Here is a 21,365-nt window from a genome sequence, read left to right as displayed (position 1 = left end):
ATTTAAAGCCGGGAGTATTGCATTAAGTGCTCTCGATTCACTTTTTTTGCTTCTGGCTCTAATATACCCCTCAGAATTCATGTCATCACAGGGGATATTGAGGATATTTGCAGGATATTAAAGGCAAGTGATTAGTGTACAACAACTCTGAGCTCTGGCAATGATGAGGCCCTTGTGGTAACTATGATGCCAGCCATTAGGCTGACAGCCCTTTCTTGCGTCTAGGAACCGATGAAATATGCTATCCCTCAGAATCCAGATCATCATTGGGAACCGGCAGGATATAAAAGGCAAGTGATTGGTGTACACCAGCTCTAAACCCCTCTGGCAATGATGAGACCCCTGTGGTAACGTGATGCCGGCCATTAGTCCGACAATCCTTTCTAGGTACTCAATCAATATAGCCCCTCAGAATCCAAGTCATCATTGGGGACATTGCATAATATCAGTGAGGTTATGGTGATGATAGAGTGTAAAGCAGACGACGCGTGGGTATCAAATAGGGTAAGGTAATGGGCTGGACACTGGGTCAGGTAGTCAATGAACCAGGCAACCTATTAACCAAGCACACTCTCTCACTCACATACACAAGTGTATGATTAAAGTGGCGGCATAACAACGTAGTATTCTGTCACTTGGCCTGCCGATGCTGTTGATGTTTAGCGTTGTCTGTTCAGTTGATTCATCATTCTCCGCCATATATACGCTGAGATACTCCCCTAAGTCGCATGGAATGGGCCGTTTCAGTAACTAGGTAGTCATTGCGAATAGTGTAGACAGATCGCCAATAATGTTTGTTAGATAAACCGTTTCACTCGAGGGGGGGATGTACTCCTTGTTAAGGGGTTGGCTACAGCAGCCTGGTATAACTACAAGACATTGCACTCAACCTCACCACAGACAGCATGGCTGAGCTTGGTTGGACCTCGTGGGACGAAGTGTCGGTACATCCATGTATTTAGGACCAGTTTGTGGCCTCAATGTCGAATGTGCTTTTCTTTCCTTCTCTTGTGATGGAGGCTGAATAAATATCACCGCTTAGTGGCGATGATTGTGTCATCAGTCAGTTGCGACGATGCAACTACGTCAATGACGTTCATCACTAAGCGAACTGTTCCTGAGTCGGCGCGACGTTGCAGCCCAAACTGTCCAAGCCGTTCGACGCCTCAATGAAGCTCTTGTTTCGGGCAACGCGCTCTCCTGGTGCAATGATATCTGCCTGCGCCCACGCGAGGCATTCTAGCTAGCGCTAGTTAACTAGTTACCATATGGGAAATAAGTGAATTGAAAAAACCGTCGAGTCCCAAAATTACGTTTCTTCACGCGTAGATTTTAGATTTTGTAGTTATTATAGAGGAGAATAACGTAGAAATCTGAAATTTACGGTTCTTCACGCGTAATTTTTGGGACATCACGGTTTTTTCATTTCACTTATTTCCCATATGGTAGTTACCTTTCCGCCCGGCCAATCAGCTTTAGTTAGCTGGTCCGTCGTAATACCATGGTAAAAGGATGGCTAACCAGGTCTGGAGGACTGGGTCGTTACTTATAAATACCCAATAGTTATACAGCGAGGTCGATTTGATATCCTCGAAGCATGGGAAAACATAGTTATCTAGACTCTCCTTCAAAGCAATCTCTGCCATAACTAACTAGTTATACAAATGCTATGTCGGAACTGCATGGTTACCTAGGTATCTATATGTCATAGTACTCCCTCTCTAAGAGAACGTGCCGTTCGTTATCCATCAGTTGCCAGCGTTGGATTAGGTGCTTCATCGCCGAAGGCTTTAGCACCCATGCCATTTTGTCGCTCCGTGGATTCGCGAAAGGAGGAGCCCGGAGCGGTTCATTTGCTTCTATGATTGGCCCCCCGCGTTGACAGACCCTACTGATCCCACTAATCCTAAAGTTGGTATCTTTCCAGTCATCATGGGAAGTACGGATGACAACAGCCTGTGGGATATTGGGGTTAATTTGGGCATCATTGGGGTGGAGTTCTTGAGGTGAAAAATCCAAGAGAGCTGCACTTGCCTCTTTTTCACAAATATCTGTTATTATAACATTGAAACCGCCATGTATGATGCCACACCGCCGTACTCTTTCAAGGCGGGAATGCGAAGATGGAAAGGCCATGAGGTATTGCAGCCGAGGTATGTTGTCCTCAGATACTGCTAGCCTCAGGGAAATGAGAAGTGTATCGTTATTGAATCCAACGACAAAGACCTCATCATTATGAGAAAAGGCATAGGCGCTGTGGTAATTCATTATCCCAGGAGGCCATAGATATTTGCATTTTACCCCTTCCTTGAAATCGACGACAAAAACACCCATTTCTGGCTTCCCAGGGGCTGGAGGGCTTCGGCTGCAAGAGGATTCATCATAAAAAGCCAAAAGGTAGCGGCCGCATTGAGAAAATGACGGCTTTTTAGCTGCAAAAGCAACGTCTAGTATAGAAGTCAGGCCACTTAATTCACACCGTAAAGTAGGTAGAGAAAGGAAAAGCAGCCATTTACCATCGATAAATATCGGCCTGCTATCGCTTCGAAGGTCAGAAATCCAAAACCCTAGTCCCAAGAGTGGAATTGTCCACAATACAATGGGAAGGGTTGGGTGGAACGAGCCTTGAAGGCGTAATGATGGAGGATTATAGAACCCGCCGCCGTTTAGTTTAGTATCGTATTGACAGTGGAATATATATGATCGAAGGCAATTATTTGATTCTCCATCTCCAAGTATATCAAACTGTACCAGGTTATCACTCGATTCCGGGAAGTATGCGAGTTTATATCGTCCATCCGCAGACACACAAACTATGCATCTATTCGTAAAGCGATATTCAAGATCGTGCTCTGAGGTATTATCCGGATCATTATTGAAAACAATCTGCGAGGAATATGCCATATCAGCACCCCTTGTGCGGTAATTTATATATTTTCCTGGCGTGGGTATCCATGGTAATGAAATTGACAGTAGGGATGTTGGAGAAAAGAAATAAAAGTCTTCCTTTATAGGGGGATTCGAGTTCAGATCTAACTGCCAACCCGCAATCTTTTGCCTCATCATTAGCAACAAAAATACTGTGGCATATATAAGTCAAGCTAAGGATATTTATTACCTTAAAAGTCTCCTCACAGCGCTTCTCCGTATCGACACAATACAAATAGTGACCCCCCCAAGAGCTTTCCATAACGTTGACTACTTCCAAGTCATCATCCACCTCTTCCATGGACAGAGGGATCTTATAATGATTGTGGGCATCAATCGAGCAAACGCCCCATTTGTGAATCCCAACGACTTCAGTGCCATCATCACTGAACTTCAGAGGCTGAAAAGCAGGTTCAACTCGCGCACCTTTAACGCGAGGATCTCCAATGCGCTTCCAGCCCCAGCGTGATTTCCGCCACACTCGACCCACGCTCTCAACTTTATCAGACACAAATAGCACGGGCTCTTTTTCGTTGTCCCCAAAGAAGGCTTTAAACAGAGCATTATGGTTATTTTTGGATTTCGGGATATGGGTCGGGATCGTAAACGAGTGTAGGATATTTCTATTACCGGATGTGATTTCTAGCACAACTAGATTGTATGTGGACTCTTCATCCTCGTCGAACGCTTCTGGCGACTCTAACAACGCTAATAAACGGCCGGAAGTACTTATATCTAGAAGGCACGCAATCCCATTATACACGCAATGCATCTGGACATCAGTCCGGAAATTATCGCGGATCCAAATATTAATCTTCTTGCGCTCTGAATCCTTGAATAGTGCAAACGCTGTTACAGTCCGGTCTCTTGAGATTATTGCGGACTTTATCTCCAGCAAGAAATCCGTAGTGAATAGAGAGTGAACGCTGGCCCGGGTCTTCACGCTATAAACCCCACAGGCATGAACCAGATTGGCATCCTTATCGAAGCCAAGTGTTCTTCCAAAGTAAAAGGAGGGGCCGCGGGCGCCCCTATTTAACTGAAAACACTGGCCAAAGACGTCACCATCTAGAGTAACTGTAGGCTGTATATTCCAAAAGTATGTAAAGACTCGAACATCGGTCATACTTGGGCGACAGTCAACCAGTTCCTCATAGGCTAGGTATCTGCCGTCGGGACTGATGGCTAGTTGGGCTTTGATGGCCTCCGTAGAACTCCTTTCATTCCTTTGGTCCCCAAAAGTAGTCTTTCCTCGGTATTCTGCGATCGTTAACCCGGTATCCATGGAGATACAACAGATTTTCCACGGGCGCTCTGACAGAGATACCATACCATAATGCGGGTATGCATAATAAATGCGTCGAGCAGAATAATCAACCTCAATCAATGCACTCCACTCACTCATTTCCTCCATCAATATACCCCACGCACCTATTTCCTCCAACAATGAGCTTTCCACACTCATTTTCTCAAAGAATGACATTTCCATATTAGGCTTAGGCAGATTGTAATCGGGCAAAACGTACTGAAGGCTGCTGTTTTTGTGATTCTGGAAGATGTTGTCCTTTGGTAAAAACGCAGATTGGATGTAGTGGATTTCACCAGGCCATTTTGAGAGTATCTCCCTCCAGTCATGAACAAGATGTTGGCAAGACTTTGCCCAGGCTCGCAATGCAGAAATAGTGCTAGGCTTGAGGTGAGAGGGCCCGTTTCCATTGCAGAAAGCCAGTACAATATGTAGTATCCGGCTAAGAACAACTCCAAAACTTTCCTTGGTAAACAAAGCAAGAGCTTCAATCCATCCTACACAAATAGGGGCTCTTATCAAATCATTTAATGCTGATTCTTCCGTGGGCTTTAATTCGTGGCTGAGTCTACATAAATGCGATGGCCAGTAGAGTGTTTGGTATTCCATGAAGTACCACCAGGGCTCGGATGTTAGGGCTTCCGGGGCTTCGGATTTAAATCTTTCAAAGACGATTCCACACTCATACAGAAGTCTGAAATTCTTCTTGTCATCAGTGATCCCCTTAAGAATGGTTTCCAATATTAAGTTATCGGCGGCATCGGTGGGGGTGAACTGGGCTAATATATCGGGAGCACGGGACGTTTGCCTTATGAAGCCATCTTCACCTGTCTCGAAGACACCGCGAGTCCAGGAAGGGATATTACTTTCTGAATTAATCTCTTTCTTCTTATCACCCATGATACCACAGGCTGTTGCGAGTTCTTCGTATCGTAGAGGCCTCAGTGCACCAAGTGCCCATGTTATTGCACGCGGCATCTCAGTCTTCTGGCGTTCCCCATTAAGTGGCTCCTCGTCCACGTTCTCGCCAACATCCTCGTTGGCCATGGCACGAGGGGTTTCATACGTGACGCCAGTGGGTGTCGACACTGATGAATCTTGTTAGTTATAATACGTCCTGTTCATCTCAGGGTAAGGGGATTGAGGTAAGTGAATATTTAGTGACCATCATCGACGTTCATGCGTTCAAGTTGACTTCTTCCAATTTTTTCTCGGATGAAACGTTCAATTTTCCGGTCGTCGACTATCAGCCCGTTGTATGTAAAGACGGTAGGCATCCCGTCCAATCGTCTTCTTCGCTCTCGAATAAGGGCAATTTTGGTCATGGTCTCAGCCTTGATGTTGCGGTTGAAGCCCCATTTGACGAGTCTGCTCAGGTACTGCTTCCGACTGGCATACACAATTCATTAGCCCAGTGATTAAGGCAAAAGTTGAGGCTAGCTCAAGTGAATAAAACTGATAGCTGCCATAGTTCTGGCGCCGGGTCAAAAGGAGGCATAATCTCCGTACGTTGCTCTGAAAGAGTGCTCCGCTTCCATGGTCTGCATCAGCTCTTTGATAGAGAGACCGTTTTCGACGTAAAGGTGGCGGATCGTCTCCTTGACGGAGGTCCATTCTGGAAGATGACGAGGAAGAGGAAGAGGAGAAGGGAGACGAGGAAGAGGGAAGCTTTCTGGTGAAGGCATCTTCACGTCTTCTAGACGGCTTCAAAAGGTAGTTAACGTAGGTAGTCAGGTCAGTGGTTATTGTTATGATTACAGAGTAACTACCGTTAACCCAAGACATTGAGAAGCTCTTTCTGCTGCCGAGTGTGCGACATCACGAAAAAGTGCCTGGACGAACAAGGGTCCGACCGTGACTGGTCACCTATTTCTACACCGTCCGTTACATTGTACGGGCTGAGTTGAGGCAAGGGGATCGCAGTAAATGTCTCCTGGGCCGCGAAAGGCTGCCAGATCTCGAGTTGGCCTGGTGTGGAGATTGCCAGTCGAATAACCAAGTTACCCAATTGGTCAAACCTAGCACCCCTGCCTGGGGCAGGAGAAAAAAGGTGCATGTCCTCAAGAGATCTTCGCCGAGAACTTTTGTCCTGAGCCTATGAGCAAGCCTCTGGATTCCGAAGCTGTAATATGCATGCTGCATGGAACTTTTGGCAAAATTAAACTTTCGTGTAGGACTTTTGTATGGAACTTTTGGTTCTATGGAACTTTCGTAGCTATGGAACCTAGTATAGATCTTTTGTATGGAACTTTTGTAGCCAGTATAGGCCAACACCAGCAAGAGATTAAGAAGCGCATCTGCCGTTTAGTTATATGACTACCTATATAAATCAGCTCGACCCCAACCGGTAGGCTTCGATAATACGAAGCTTCAACATACTCGACCCAGTCCACAGTCACATTCAGTCTCATATCTCTGTCTTGTTCAAGAAATCAAATACTCAACCATGGCCGGTACCACGCCTACCAAATCGACTCTTGCTGGTAACAAAAAGTCAAGCCGTTTAGTACTGGCTTCAATGTCTTCCTCTAGGTATGGGATAACACATGATACTTGCACAGTCATCGGGAAACTGATATTTGATCACTTAATAGCAAGGAGACAACTAATCTCCAACTGCCTATGTTAACTCGCTATATCTACGAAACCAGCTCCCGCGAGCTTCCCATCGCCGAACGGCTGTACCAAAAGGCAAACACCGGGCCTTCCTCGAAGTAAAGGCCATGGGCCACTCGCTCTGCTCCGACGTATAGAGCCTATACCATGGACAGTGGAGATATGGGTATACCTTTGCATGACACAATCGCCCTGCCTCTCAATCAAAGGACGGAACTCAATCAAGTTTCTTCGTGAGGTTCGTCTCATAGGGTATAAAGTGGATTTGAACATTTAAACTCTTCATGCCTGATCCATGGGGGATGTAAATAGATTCAAATAGTACAATATAAGCAAAGGGAGCCCCAACAAATAACATACGCACAAGATATCTCACTTGCAACCAACTCCGTTTCTCCCAATATAAACCATACCAAAAGAACACCAGTAGAGTAGCCCTTATGCTAAACGCCCAAATGCTAAAGATCCTAAAAAAAAAGGTATGTTATAGGCCGTGTATGAAAACAAACTGGTAGGTCGAAGGATGCTAAGTTCAACGCCAAAAAGATTAGAACTGTGGTTTTCTCCCTTTATCGCTATTTCTCTTCAGCCCGTGAGAAGGTGGGATCGGTTTAGTTGCAAGGCCTTTGGCTCCAGTGGCCCTTATCCTTTGTTCAGTCCGCGATAGAGTCCTACCCAAGCCAAGCGGCGAGGAAGGGGCCAGGGCAACATCGTACCCGTTCACAGTTGCACGGGATCTGTCAAAGCTCGGTTGAGATCCAATACTTGACCTCCCAAAAAAGGAGCTGGATGGGGAAGAAACTGAACGGCTAAAGTCTGGTACTTCGTCCCAAAGTCGAGCTCCCTGAGACAAGGTATGGGCAGCCAGCCTAGCTGCAGAGAGAAGGAGCTCGTCTTCGTCTATGGCAGGTTTCGAAGGCTGTGGAGTTGACGTTGGAGGTTTCTTGTGCCTAGGCCGGTTACTACTCATCAGCTCCTCCACCGAAAGCTCATCTTCTGGAGTCAGCCTGGCTACTTTGGAGCCTCTCTTATGGTGAACATCGAGTTCCTCAATAAGCGCGTCGGCTTTTCGCTTCATGATATCGGCTTCTATTGAGGCTCTCCTAGCAGCTTCTTTTCGTGCTGCCTTCTTTTCAGCTGCTTCTCTCTTTGCAATTTCTCGCTGAGCTGCCCGGAGTTCAAGGGCAAGTTCGCGTTGACGCTCAATCTCACGCTTGGCTCGTGCTTCTTCCTCTTCTGCCTGACGTCTGGCTTCCTCTTGCGCCTCTTTTTGCTTTCGTAGCGCCTCCCTGGCCGCCTCACGTGCAGCAGCCTCCCGTCTTTCCAATTCTTGTTTCTTAACTTCCTCTTCCTCGCGCCTTTGTCGCTCTCTTTCTTGCTCTAACTTAAGCGCTTCTATTTTCCTCCTTTCTTCCTGTTCCGCCTTTTTCGCTTCTGCTTCTTCCTTTTCTCTTAACTTTTCTTCTTCTGCTTCTCTCAATTGTTCCGGAGAAGGGCCAGGTTGTGTGTTGATACTTGGTTCCGTTTGAAACGGGTGTGAATCTTGAGGATTAGGTGCTCCTGGCTCAGAATCTAAATGGTAACGGTCTCAGTGCTAAGAACATCTTAAGGGTCTGTTGGAAAGTGGTAATATTACCGTTCAGTTCAAAGGGAGAGGACGGGAATGAGAACTTCGTGGATGAAGGGAACACGGGCTTCACGGCCTCATCATTTCCAGTCAAATTGATAGATGGAGTTGGCTGGAATACAGCAAATGGAGACGAGTGTTTGGTTGTTTCAAGGGTACCGCCTTCATTTGATGTTTGTTCGGTCGGCTGTGCCGGTGTTTGTGATGCAAAGCTCGAGTCTAAATTGAATTAGTATAGAGAAACGCCATCTCAACAAGAGGTGTTACACCTACCCTGTCCAAACATGGAAGATTTATTGCCGGTAGTACCTCCAGGAAAAGGAGTAAATAAAGGCTGAAGCTGTTTCTTTGAAGTTTCATCTGTATTCAGTTAGAAATCATTACCCAAATTCGGTCGAGTATTACATCAATCTTAATGCTAACCTTGCGGGGGTGAGGATATTTGCTGGGTGTTCCCAAAGAGGGAGCTAGGTGATTTAGTGGCAGAAGGTTTAGGCTCGGCCGGTGGACCAAAAGGCGAAGGAGTTCCAAATAGAGGCTGCCGGTCTCCAGGAACAGCAGGCATCATTCCAGTTGGCTTAGCTGTGTTGGTAAGTGCAGTAGAAGTAGAACCGAAAGCTGGAGCGGCCTGGGTGGATTGCTCTCCCTTGAAAAGCCCACTGCTGCTGGGTGACGAAAAGGATGGGGATCCAAAGCCGGAAACGGCAGTTGTAGGAAATGTTGACGAGAATGTGGGTGGGTTAGAAGTAGCTGGAGCCGGAACTTCACTTGAATTTTGTATTGTAGGCGGCGTTGACGATGGAGATAAGGATGTTGGGGTTTGAGCCGGGCTTGGCTGTCCAAACTGGATGGTTGGCTGTATAGAATGAATGTGTAATCAGCGTACGTATACACTCGAAGCCAAATGATCAAATATCAAGAATCGACCACATACCTTGGTATTGGAATTTTGAGGGTAGAAGTGAGATGCGGCGGGAGACAACTGGGAGTTCGAAGGAGGACCAAACGGAGAGCTTTGACCAAAAGGAGACGTAGAGGCGCCTGGTGAGGATGTACCAAAGGCTGTAGCTGGCTTATTAACTGTTTCGAATGGTAACTGCTGAACAGTCTGAGCGGGCTTTGGTTGGTCTTCCTCATCGCTAACGAATAGTCCCTCTTCATCTTCCTGCATCGATTGAACGGATGATTCATTTTGAAGGAGAGAAACGTCAATCATTTTGTACCTAATGGCTTGGGAAACACTCATCCCGAGAATGACAGCAGCCAGTGATCTACCGCAGCGTTTTTGCTCGACGAGCTGGTAGGAGAAAGTCTGTCGGGAAGATGGCTGGAATACTATTTACAAATCGTTAGAATCACATCAACATGGCATTTTATTAACATCAAATAGCTTATATCGAAGAAGGTAAACGTACCAATTGAGTCGAGCGGGCGGTTAGCCCAGTTCAGATAAAGTTGGCCCTCACTATTGGTTGCAAACTGGAGGTCTTGCTCCTCGCAGAAGGCAATTGTCTGCTCATCATTGTCGAATGCCAGGGCAGTAGTGAGCTCCTCAATGGTCCACTCTTGGTTTTTATGCTGCTGGGAGGCAGGTTGCCGGCAGTATGCTTTCCAAATCGACCTAATTGCTGTTTGGCGAACCTGGCTGAAGTACACCTCGGCCACGCAAGCCATGAGGTAAGACACGCTCTTCGATTTGACAAGTTTGAAGAACCGAGAGTAGAGACCCTGGGCAAGCGGATTGGGCCGCTTCGCGTCTAATGTACCTTGATATTCCCAGGTATTACCTGCCGCTGCAAACATTTCCATGGCTACCTGGACCCGAGGAGACTCCCTTAGTTCACGAGGCCATTTCTGGACTCGAGCTTCAAGATCTGGACGCTGGTCGTGGATGGAAAACAAGATGTAATACGCTCTAAACTCGGCCTCATTTGGAAAAGTGAGTCTTCCACGGTTATCATCGTAGTAATAAAGGAGTGACAGGAGGGTATTGTTCAATTGCTCTCGCTCTTGATGATGGTCGAACTGTTCTTGGTTTGTTGGGCTCGATAACAGGTGGAGCGAGAGGATATGAAAACGAGCAATCCTTTCGAAGCATTTGACGGCTATCTCGATATCTTGCTTCTGGCTAACCTGTTGGATGGATAAATCGTTTCGTACGGAACGCGTTCTGTCCCAGACGAACTTATGTCTCGAACCAAGACTATCATCACTGGTGGTAACATATCGAAGCATATAGTTGATGGTTTGCAGCAAAGTTTTAGGGGTACGAATATCTGATGGCAGCTGCTCGTCTTTACCAGCAGCTGATCGTCTGAATCGTTTTATCATTTTCCCTTCTATGTTGCTAGAGACCCCCGAATCTAGGTCAACATACTACATAAAATCGCAATTAGCTCTTTTCCGTGCCATGGAATTGTAAAATGTTACACAAACCTTTTCACACTTATCCACCATTTTTTGGACAATTCTTTCGACGCGTTCAAACTCAGGACACATTTCCGTGCAGTTGCCGGTCGGAGTGATTGCCTGTTTCAGAGTAGTTGGCTGGTCTGGGTCAGGCATAATTCCAGCTTTAATAGCTTGTATTCGTTGGCTTGCGCGATCTTGTTTTAGCTACTATAGAGTTAGCCTGGGCACAGATTCTGCAGAAATGATGAAGGAGGCTTACCTGTTCATAACGAGCGTTATAGTCCTCAATATTATCCGCCTGCTTGACGACCGCGGCGGGGGCGTCGTTTCGTCGTCTTGGATCCCTGGATCGGTCAATCGCTCCAAAGCCGCGGGTACCTCCACGTCCTCCACGGGATTGTCCAGAATTGGCATGATGATTTCCTCTGCCTCGAGCAGCTGGACCAAATGGGGAGTTAACCGGTGCATTCGAATTCGGCCCAAACGGGTTAAACGATTGTTGGCCATTTGTCTGAGCGACAGGCGGAGAAGGTCCTTTCCGAAAGCCTAACAACAAGATTAGTATACGCGATATAAAGAAGACCTTGTATGCGTAGATTGGTATTACCAGTAAACCCGCCTCTGGTATTACCGTCTCCAACTTTGGCGTTTCCGTGTGACGAGGTGCCAAAGGGTGACGGACCGGTGCCTCTGCCGCGACCTCTGGCGCTCACAGGATGACCTTGGTTCGATACATTGTTGTTACCGGCAATAGCAGGGACAGCTGAGTCCGATAAACGGTGTCCTCCTCTCGTTGAACGGCCACGGAAGGGTGTGCCTGATCCGCGCTTCGAGCCCGCAGAGTTCGTAAGAACAGACTTGTATAAGCTGGACATCTTCAGCACGTCGTTCTGGGAGCGGCCTCCTCCCCTTTACGTGCAAAGGGAGAAATCTGGTCTAGACAAACATGCCAGGTTGGGGAATTAGGTTGGGTGATCGTAGCTCCAAGGTACCGTGAAGCCGAGCTGAACGAGTGGTGAAAGAAGTAGATTATACCTGTAAAACCAAACCCATTAGCTTATCGCATACTTAGCTGGGTTCTAATCTTCGATCGAGAGGATAGCGTAAGTCGTTTGCAGCTCCCATTTCCAGAATATATCCCCCGTATCTCCCAATAAAGTATGCCGGCCATGGGCTGTAGCTCCATTGTTGCGCGGGGAGCTTTGGGATGAGCCATTACCAATGGCGACCGAACAGGGCGAAAATATCACGTAAACAGACGAATGCGTAGTGCACAGGGAGCTTGCTGAAGCCTGGAGAATATGATAATTACGTACTCGGGTCTCGTAAACCTGGCGCGAAGCGGAGATGTTGATTTCGAACTGGAGCTTGTAGGCCGCTTGAAGCGAAGGAATAGCCGACGGGGAAGCTCGCGTGTCTTGTACGAGCAAGGGCACGGAATATTTCAAGCGAGAGGGGTGCAGCCGTCGTTCGGTGAAGTAGTGTTTGCACGACTGCGAGCAAGCAACCGTGAATGCTCCAGGCTGCGGCGGTTGAAAAGGCGATAAAATCAGGTGTTGCTGCTTTTTCTGCTTTATTCAAGCGCGTTAAGGTCACGTGGTTGGCGTTTATTAACAGCCGCAGTGTCCATTTTAGACGCAGTACAGGGACAACGCAGCAGCTCGTTGATGCGCGTGGAGTGATTGACTGATTTAACTAACGTTATAATGGGAAAAATCTAGATGGAATTGCTAACTACTGGACAGGGATTGTTATACTATAGCTACAGGATGGTGCAGGACAGTCAAGCTCAGGCCCAGGCTCCGACCAAGCTCATACCGAAGGCACCAAGGAATACAAGGATGCAGGCATAGACACGGCGTTTTCCGTGAAGGGTACGCCAGCTCTCGTCACTAAGGAAATCTTCGGCCAAGAGCTCAACCAGAGAAGCATATACGAGAAGCCCTGAAGATAAGGCATTCATTGTGCCAACCATGATCAGGCCAACCTCGGAGTCAGGAGAGTACAAGGTATGGGTAGCCAAACCAAGTGCCTGACCGATTGGAGTCCTATTTCAAACGGATATTGTTAGTCAGGTCAGGTAATTTTTTGGACAAAGACGAGATGGTAACTCACGTGCAGCCGTATGCCATAGCCATAAGCCAGGGTTGTATGGCACCTTGTTCCCAGTCCAAAGCCGCAATGCGAGAACCGAGAGCCAGCCCTTCGAAGCTTTCTGAATAGATATATAGTTAATAAATATCGGACCAAGCCATATTAAAATTCCAAAGGTTTGGGAAACTTACGGTGAAAAGCAATTGCAATCAGGAGGACGATGAATGTGTTCCCAACAGTAACGCTTAGTGCCATTCCAATAAAGACGCTGTGGAACAAAATACCAATCTCAAGGAGGATGCATTGCATAAATGCCTTTTGGCGTTTTTGTTCTGGGCTTAGAACGATTGGGGTGAATGTGCCATCAGATCCTTCCTCAGCATGCTCGACATCAGCTGCGTGTTGTGGGAGCGTGCGATCCAGCTGGACCCTTGTCTCGGGGCCCCCTTCTACCTGCGGCTCCTTATTATGACGGCTCAAGCTTCGAGATATTTCATCTGGGGTATTCATGAGTTTTGAATCATCGCTGGTCGCTTTTTGCTCGTTTGATGGAACATCGCGGCAAACGATTCTTTCCATATCCTTATTGCCGCTACAAACGTGCTGAGCCGGGCTGAATACCATTTCTATAACGGCCACAAAGAATACAGCAGCAAGGGCAATAGCACCCGGCATAGCAGGGTAGTCACTCGTCCAGAAACCGGAGAGGCAAGGGTTTCCTAGAGAAATGAATGCCGTGGGCAGTAAATGGACAAATGCTGTGGCGATCAAAACACCAGTTCCAAAATGCCTGACAGCGAATAAAAAGGACTGCGGGATATGTAGTCGCGGGAACTTGAGGGCCAACATAGGAAAGCCACAAGCGAACGAGGATACAAAGAAGATGATGAAAAGAGCGATAACATGGAGAGGTAAGTTATACTCTGCTCTATTTACACCGCCGCTTTCGCATGTCGAGCCTCTTTTTGATTTTTGCATGGGTAGTTTCGAAGAGGCTGCGTCATAAGCTGGTGAGAACGAGTTCGACTCGACTACTCCGTACGTTTAAAAGAAGAGGGAGTAGACTTACCTGGTGTTCGAAACATGGCCGCAACGCGGTACACTACAAATGTAGCAGCAACAGTAGCCATCATCCACCAAATGTGGCCTTGGTAGAGCATGAACCACTGCTTAATTGGGTGAATCCAGGAGGCAGTTAAGCCATGGACAGTAGACGGAGTCTCTTTGGTAGCAGAGCAAAATTCTGTCAAAAAGAATCAGATATTTATGCACAGAATGCTAGTTAACTATGGGCTACGTGGAAAGGATAACTTACCATCTCGATAACGAGCGAGTTTTGCATCTGCCAAGGGGAGGTTGGCCAGTGACGGTGTCGTGTCAACGGTCACCTCACACGACTCAAACGCTCCTCCAGGGCTGGCAAGGGACGAGGACGACAAGTCTCGCCCGTCTCGATGTTGCCTATCATTGACACGGCCGTTGAGGTCTTCCCTCTTGGTCAAATCCGAGGGTAACAAGGGAGGATTCTGGTTCCAGTCGGGGTGGACGAGGTCCTCGTCTGTACGTGAAGGGCAGTTCATCGTGTGTTTCTTTGGGGCAGTGGCCGTTTTCCTTTTTTCGTTTTCCTTCCTCCTTGGGCTTGGCCTGGCTGAACTCGACGGCGAAAAGACGACCAAGATGTCAAGAGATATATATACACATAGACAGGAATGAGGGGGTTTGTGGAGAGAGTCCGGAAGAACAGGGCGATAACTACCAACTCACTCCTCATCTGACGACAAAATTTCTGCCCCTTGAGCCCTGCCATTCCACCCCGTATCCAATCCCAAAAGCTTCAACTTCGCCAGAGTAGTGTTTCCGGGAAATGCTCTTGGCAAGGATACGGGTTCCGGTTCCGTCCGTGGGGATGATTGGCCATACGGAAGTTTCAGAGTTGGGGCTTTTCTGACCATCAAGGTGTTTTCGTCTTGGTCTGGGCCATGGACGCGAAGACGAGTAAATATAGCACCCCTTGGCCGCTTCTCCTGTCTCATGACGGAAAGCCGACGAAAAAACCGCTCTTGGTCTCTGCTTCGTTAAGGCAAGCGATATCCTGCGAGATACGGAGTACTTAAGACGACAGTCAGTCCTCGTCCGCCAACCAGCACGCGACAGGCAACTAAGCTTTAGTCAAGGCAACGAGCAAGGTCCATGGGAGGAGACCTTGGTAGCTTTGGTCCAGGGGGCCTTGAGAGCAAAGGGGAAACCCATACAACTTAGAGATCACCAGACGGGCAGAGCATGTAAGTAGGCCTGACGCCATCATCATCGTCATCAAGAAGTGCTGGGGCCTCTCCATTCCTCGTTGGCTGTCAAAGAGCCACATCCTCAGGACAACGTAGCCTGGCAAGGACCCCTATCTCAAGTCTCCGCAGTTCTGGATTCTCTTGCTCAGCAAAGCATCGGCGGGGCGTAATACCGAGATGCCCATCCATCACCTCCAATCTGGATGGAAAGGGAGAGCCCGCGCCGAAGGGCCGTGACATCGACAGCTAGCTATCTTCTTCAGACGTCAAGAGCTGTGTGGTGGAGCTGCAAGTAGTAAGTAACTAAGTAAGTAAACAAGTGAGTAGTAAGTAAAGATGGACGTTGCAGTCGAGCGACAAGCGCCTACTGCAAAATAGACGCCGGAGGGTCACGTTGACGACGACGTCGAAGTCCCACGTTTCTTCCTCTCCTCCCCCTCGGCATTTGCACCTCGGACAAGACAGACAGACAGACAGACTTCACTCTCGCTACACACGGCCAAGCCATCTGTTGGGGCGAGAACGGCATGTGTAAGTAAGTGTAGCAGCAACGGCGGGAGATCTGGGGGCGACATCGTCGGTTCAAAAGGTCGGTTCGGGCCGATATCCTGTGTTGCTGCTCCTTTTTGGCTCGCTCCACCGCAAGATGTACTTTTTCCTGCAGGCTCCAGCTCGACCTCGTCCAACCCTCAACCCGCAACCTCGACTTCAACCTCATCCCGCGAGCTGGTTACTCGAGAAATAATCTAGAGCCGCCGTCAGAGCGTTCACAGCCCCGTCTCGACCCTATCCGTTTGCTGTCGATAACCTGCAATTGCATTTTGTCCTGATTCCCTCTCCCAACGGCACAGGAACGGCCTACAGTCCAAGGAAGATGCGTCTCCAAGATGCAACCAACTACGGGTAACTGAAGAGCTGGGCTTGCTAACGAGGCTGCAGGGCCATGGTTTTACTATTAAATAATCCTGCTGCCCCAACTCTCCCGCGTCCATCATATGACGCTATGTTTTGGCCGGAGCTCTCCTAACACGGGAGTCTGAGCATGCAGTGCGACCTCATCCCGCGGTTTTTCAACGGGACATTTTTTTTATATATATTTGAAAAACAAAATAGCATTCAAGTCAGTCTGGATACAGATGCTCTGCAAAAAGAGCTCCTCTATACATACACCTTCTGTTATGTTATTCTTTTTTCTGCCCTGCCGTGGGTTATTGCAACAACTGCAAGAAAGACGTGCTGGATTCCGGTGTGCGTCGAGCCACTCTGTCCTAGGTAGAAAGACGTCCATGCAAGACTTCTCTGCAATAATCGGTTCCCATCCGGACCTCTGCCAGTCCCTCGGGTTCTTTTTGAGCTGTCTGTGCGTTTTCGACTTGCTCGATTTGGACACTGCATCAACCCGGTCGCCAACACGCCCAAAAAATTTAACTGGCACGATCATTGGCGGGATATCAAAAAAAGACCAGCCACTGAAGCAGTTTTCATTTTTCCCCCATTCTTTACGGCCTTCTATTCAATCGTTTCCCCCTCCCCTTCATCACTTTACTGCCCTTTCTGCCTTTTTTTACGCCTGTCTCCGGGTTGTTCCCCTCTATTCTTGATCACTGGCTCCAGGAATGGGGACATCACGGGGGATGAAAGAGGCTCGCTACACGACTGCTACATGCGTTTCCAGTTACACCACTATCCGTACCACACAGATACCAAGGAACACGCGGGTTGTCGATGCATCGAGGCTGGTACAGCTCTGGGGAGCTAGCTAACGTTGGGCGTTCCATTGGCTTGACCTAGACTACCTAACTGCATCAACCCTCTCTTTCCCTCGTTAACGAACAGCTTTTGATCCGCTTCTTTATCTCAACTTGCATTGACAATGCAAGTAATACCTGGCCTCATGATAGGTAGATGCACCAGCCAATTTTTTTCTTCCTGGCTTGAAGGTGCTGTCCACTGCAAGCGCATAAAAGTTTAAAACAACATCCCTGACATGCACATATACACACGCATTTGCAGCAAACTTGATCTATCGCGGCACACTCACCCGTGGGAAGCAGCAGGGCATGGAAATATCAGACCTTCCCCGGTGGGCGATCTCGGTTGATCCGGTTAAGCCTTTCACCATTGTGGGCTCACGGAAGTCAAGGCTGGCTTCCTTTCAATGAGCCACAAACCCCTCTCCTCCCCTCCACTCTCCCGCCTCTGACTTCCATCTCTTTTCGCCTTCCCCGTTGGAAAGAGCAAAAAAAAAAAAAAAAAAAAAAAAAAGAATGCCCGTCGATAATGAATGTACCCTGATCAAAAGAAGGATATGTGGGTTGATATGTACACATATGTACATATTCTCTCACACATACCCCCCTGGCAGCGAGGCTTTTTGGCCCACAGCAAGAACTGGAAATTTACTGCGTAGGCGAAAGGCGGCTGGGCAGATTTGCTGCTGCAGCATTCGCCCCCACCAACGTCAATATGAGAATGAATATGCAATATCAGAGAGCCATAGTGGCAGTTCGTATCGGGATCTAGGTAATATTTTGCCTTAACGCAGTCAGGCCATCTCTAATACCTCGGAGTACGCCGTCTCTATCACCATTCTATCATGTTCTCCGCTACTTTACCCCCAAGCAGCCTGGACCCTCTTGTTTCAATGGGAAATTTTCTTTTGCCTCGATGAGTTGGCAGTGAAAAAAACTGTGAAGGGTACCAGGTACCTTTCCGAAAATCCACGGCCATACATGCCCTCAAGCTGTTTCATGAACTTCAAGGGTATTGACTTGGTTACGTGTGCAGGCGCCTATCAAGATATTTGCCCCCTTTGATACCGTTTCTGTGCACCCGCTGGGGCAGGCGAAGAACGAATTAGCCTTGTATTAAGGAGAGAAAACTCATATGCCGTCTAACGGGTGAGGGAGATATACACAAGGGGGAAGAGAGTACCAACGTACAATGTACCGGGCGGAGAATATCCAAGGCACTGGTCTTTCGAAACATGTAGACGGTACCTGCTTTGCTCTGCAGTGAAAAAAGGGGCAAAAGGAAGAAATGATTGATATAACCAAATCGATTGATGAATAGTATGAGCAATGTCAAAAAGTACCAAAACCAGGCCACCGGTAAATACACCACTCCAATAGATAAAGAAAATGAACCACTTCCTCGCCTTCCCTTTCCCTATCCTTCCCGGCTACCCTCCCTTTCTCCCGCCAGAGAACACCGTAGCAATCAACAGTCAGTTAACCCGTTCAGCATAAAAAGACTGTGGTTATTATGCTCTCTCCAGAACGTTTCTCGTTTTCGCCACCTCCTTTCTGATAAGCTCGCTCGCAAAAAAAGAACACACAACGTAGATAGATAGATATCCGCCAGCCTCCCTTTTTCAATCCAATTTTTTGTCAGCCAACAACGATGATGATGATGACGATGCATCGCAAGACAGTAACGAAAATATGAACCACGAGGAAACAAGAAAGAAGATTTCCTGGATAGAAGAGATAAAAAAAAAAGTGAAATAGCGCACGAGATCAATTAAGTAACTCATGGGTGCGAGAGTCAAGATATCCAAGAAAGCAAAGCAAACCATGAAAAAAAGCGAGCCGAAAGAGCTCAAGCCATACATACATACACCTCACTTGGGCGAGTAAAGTAAATAGGGACAAAAAAAAGCAAAGCAGAAGAGAAAAAAAAAGGAAAATACAAGTAAAATTGAACCGGGCGATGAAAGTAAAATGTGATAAGCTCGGCCGGCTGGAAGGGCTGGATCCCCCGTGCCTTTCACAGTGGGATGGCGATCCGGGGGGATCAGAGTTGAGAATTGAACTGTCGTTGATCATCGTTCATCTTTGATCATTCATTTATATCGTGCAACCGGGTCGGATTCCTGGCTATTTTGCGGTAGTAGAGGATGTGTCATTGGTCCGGCGTTGAAAGGATTGCTGTCCATGGATATGTAGTCGAAGGACTGATGTCTTGAACCATGCGGTTCAGGAATGGGAAGGCCATGAGTCGGCTGGAGAGCAGAGTTTGGGGGTTCGGAGGTGACCATGGAAGGGGGAGCAAGTAGTTGTTGAGGGACGAGATGATTTGTAGTGTATTCCACGGGGCTGTATAGGGGTTGTTGGAAGGAGGACCAGTGATGACTATCTCTCATGGTGCTGCTGATGTGCTCATCGACGGGGGAGGTGGCGAACTCGGGCTGGGAGAAGTACTCGATTGTTTGGTCGGTTGGGGGCTTGCTTTCCATGCCGCTGAAATCGGCCAGGTTGGGCGTGCGGTAGAGGTGAGGCGGCTTGTGGTCACGGACGATGGAATGTCTCTTCGGTGCGTGGGAGGGTGAGAGGGCCGAGTATTTGGTTTCCATTGCCTTTCTGGATTCTTCTGCAAGGACTGAGTTCTGGCCAGCATCACTCATTGCTTCGGACTCTCGTTCGGCTTTGGTGTTTGCATCTCTGTTGACAACATATACCACGGCATTTGCATCTATACTTCGGGGTTAGATATTGTGATATCAACGGTAGGTATATGGGGTGTGTATCTGCATACCTGCTTCACCCCTTTCGTAACACTCCTCCGCCCTTCGGACCTTGTAAATCTCATCGAGGATATCAAGTCTCTCACGGGGTTTTATCTGTCTCTGTGCATCTCGTCCGGCCTCTTCTAGCTTGTCAGCAGTGATACCATGTGTCTTTCCTAGCTTGCGGAAGATGTGGACGAGCAGGCGTATCCGTTCTGGCTTCTTCAAGTGGTCTGGTTCCCTATGGATGACACCGGTTGGCCACCAATCTGGCTTGGTCTTCTCTGGGTCACCCTTTTCTCCTGGAGCTCCTCGTCCACCGTTGTATGGATGCTTGACCTGCTTGCGTGGCTCGATGATCTTGATATATGCCTTTGCCACCTGGCGACAGTTGATCTGTTGGAAGGCCCTAAATGCTGACTCGTAGTATGCCTCGATCTTCTCTTCGTTTCCAATCTCTAGTGGCACCATCTCCACAGCCTCCATCTCGTTGACTTGGGGCTCCTCTGGTTCTATGGGAGCCTGGTGGTGAATCATCTCTCGACGGCGCTTCTTGGGGTAAGCTGGGTTGGGGAAGACATCCACCTCCTGGCCCATAGACCATGATCTTCCTTGATATGAGTCGTCTCCTAATCAAGACATGATAAGTATAAGGAGAGAAAAAATGCACTTGATAGGCAGCTACCAACCGGCAAAGATGGGTGATCTATCAAGAGCCTTGACACCAGTAGCCCTTTCAAACCACTGTTTGAATTCCGAAGTGAAGACAGGGCCATTGAACTTTTCGAGGAGAGAAGAATGGAACTTGAGCTGTCCCGACCAGTCGATACCAACCAGAGCAAAGTGAGGATATGGCACCTTGAGAGCGTTGGTGGTGGTAGTGGCTGCAGGCGTACCGGCCATCATGGGCTTGTCGAGTCCACCAATGTCAGCCGAATGAACGAAATTCTAAGGTCACACCAGAATTTTATATCAGACTGTTCACCTACCGGCATTGTGTTCCATGAAGGATACTCGTCGACTCCCTGAGCCTGGCAGTGCATAGGAGAATATTGGTCCATCCCCTTCATATTGACACGGGGACGGCCGGCCTCGGTGTTGACTACCATTTTGAGTAGTCTGAAAAAGGGGCTCACTCTAGGTGAACCGCTCAGATTACCCTTTGCTGGTTATGCGGTGTGCAGAGAGAGAAAGTGGATGAAATAGGTCTGACTGAATCTTGCTCCGTTCCCTTGCCCAGAGAAAGATTTGAAGAGCAAGGAAGGAAAGAAAAGGGAAAAAAGGAGAGACTAGTGATTATCAGGACCTATACTGCTGAAGCACCGTATATATAGAGCAAGAGGGAACGATGGTGATATTGAAATGGTGGATATCAAAAAGACGCCGTCGTAGTTGAATTGATAAGGAAGGATTGGATGTTGACGATGTATGGTCAACAACGAGAGATATCAACTGATGACGGTGATGCTGATGGGATATCCAAGAGTACGTATGTATATGAGTGTATGAGTGTATGTATGTATATAGATATCAGTGAAGATGTTCTCCCTCGGGTTGGAGAGGATGGTAATAGGCTAAGAGGAGAGGGAG

The 21,365-nt window shown here is 47.9% G+C and overlaps 4 protein-coding genes across 4 annotated transcripts; all 4 read right to left on the bottom strand.

The window, feature by feature from the left end:
* Positions 1-1,698: 1,698 nt before the first annotated feature.
* On the bottom strand, positions 1,699-5,919 carry MGYG_03515 (hypothetical protein; the record flags this gene model as incomplete). The annotated part of the gene is made up of 5 exons (XM_003173293.1): positions 1,699-2,447; positions 2,517-3,051; positions 3,119-5,322; positions 5,400-5,623; positions 5,744-5,919. The coding sequence occupies 5 exons, from the start codon at positions 5,917-5,919 to the stop codon at positions 1,699-1,701; spliced, it is 3,888 nt and encodes a 1,295-aa protein (XP_003173341.1).
* Positions 5,920-7,397: 1,478 nt separating this feature from the next.
* Positions 7,398-11,764, bottom strand: MGYG_03513 (MCM3-associated protein; the record flags this gene model as incomplete). Its single annotated transcript, XM_003173292.1, has 9 exons — positions 7,398-8,422; positions 8,487-8,696; positions 8,751-8,837; positions 8,901-9,333; positions 9,412-9,812; positions 9,893-10,853; positions 10,914-11,093; positions 11,149-11,435; positions 11,497-11,764. The coding sequence occupies 9 exons, from the start codon at positions 11,762-11,764 to the stop codon at positions 7,398-7,400; spliced, it is 3,852 nt and encodes a 1,283-aa protein (XP_003173340.1).
* A 914-nt stretch (positions 11,765-12,678) lies between these two features.
* Positions 12,679-14,563, bottom strand: MGYG_03512 (zinc-regulated transporter 1; the record flags this gene model as incomplete). Its single annotated transcript, XM_003173291.1, has 5 exons — positions 12,679-12,937; positions 13,005-13,104; positions 13,175-13,978; positions 14,053-14,226; positions 14,299-14,563. 5 exons carry the CDS (start codon positions 14,561-14,563, stop codon positions 12,679-12,681), a joined length of 1,602 nt encoding a protein of 533 aa, XP_003173339.1.
* Positions 14,564-19,112: 4,549 nt separating this feature from the next.
* On the bottom strand, positions 19,113-20,884 carry MGYG_03511 (hypothetical protein; the record flags this gene model as incomplete). The annotated part of the gene is made up of 4 exons (XM_003173290.1): positions 19,113-19,741; positions 19,805-20,404; positions 20,465-20,684; positions 20,765-20,884. The coding sequence occupies 4 exons, from the start codon at positions 20,882-20,884 to the stop codon at positions 19,113-19,115; spliced, it is 1,569 nt and encodes a 522-aa protein (XP_003173338.1).
* Between the last annotated feature and the right edge of the window lie 481 nt (positions 20,885-21,365).

Source organism: Nannizzia gypsea, genomic scaffold (genome assembly GCF_000150975.2).
Source record: "Nannizzia gypsea CBS 118893 supercont1.3 genomic scaffold, whole genome shotgun sequence".
Lineage (NCBI taxonomy): Eukaryota > Fungi > Ascomycota > Eurotiomycetes > Onygenales > Arthrodermataceae > Nannizzia > Nannizzia gypsea.
The sequence above is the reverse complement of the archived record's forward strand: the minus strand, read 5'-3'. Positions and strand labels throughout refer to the sequence as shown.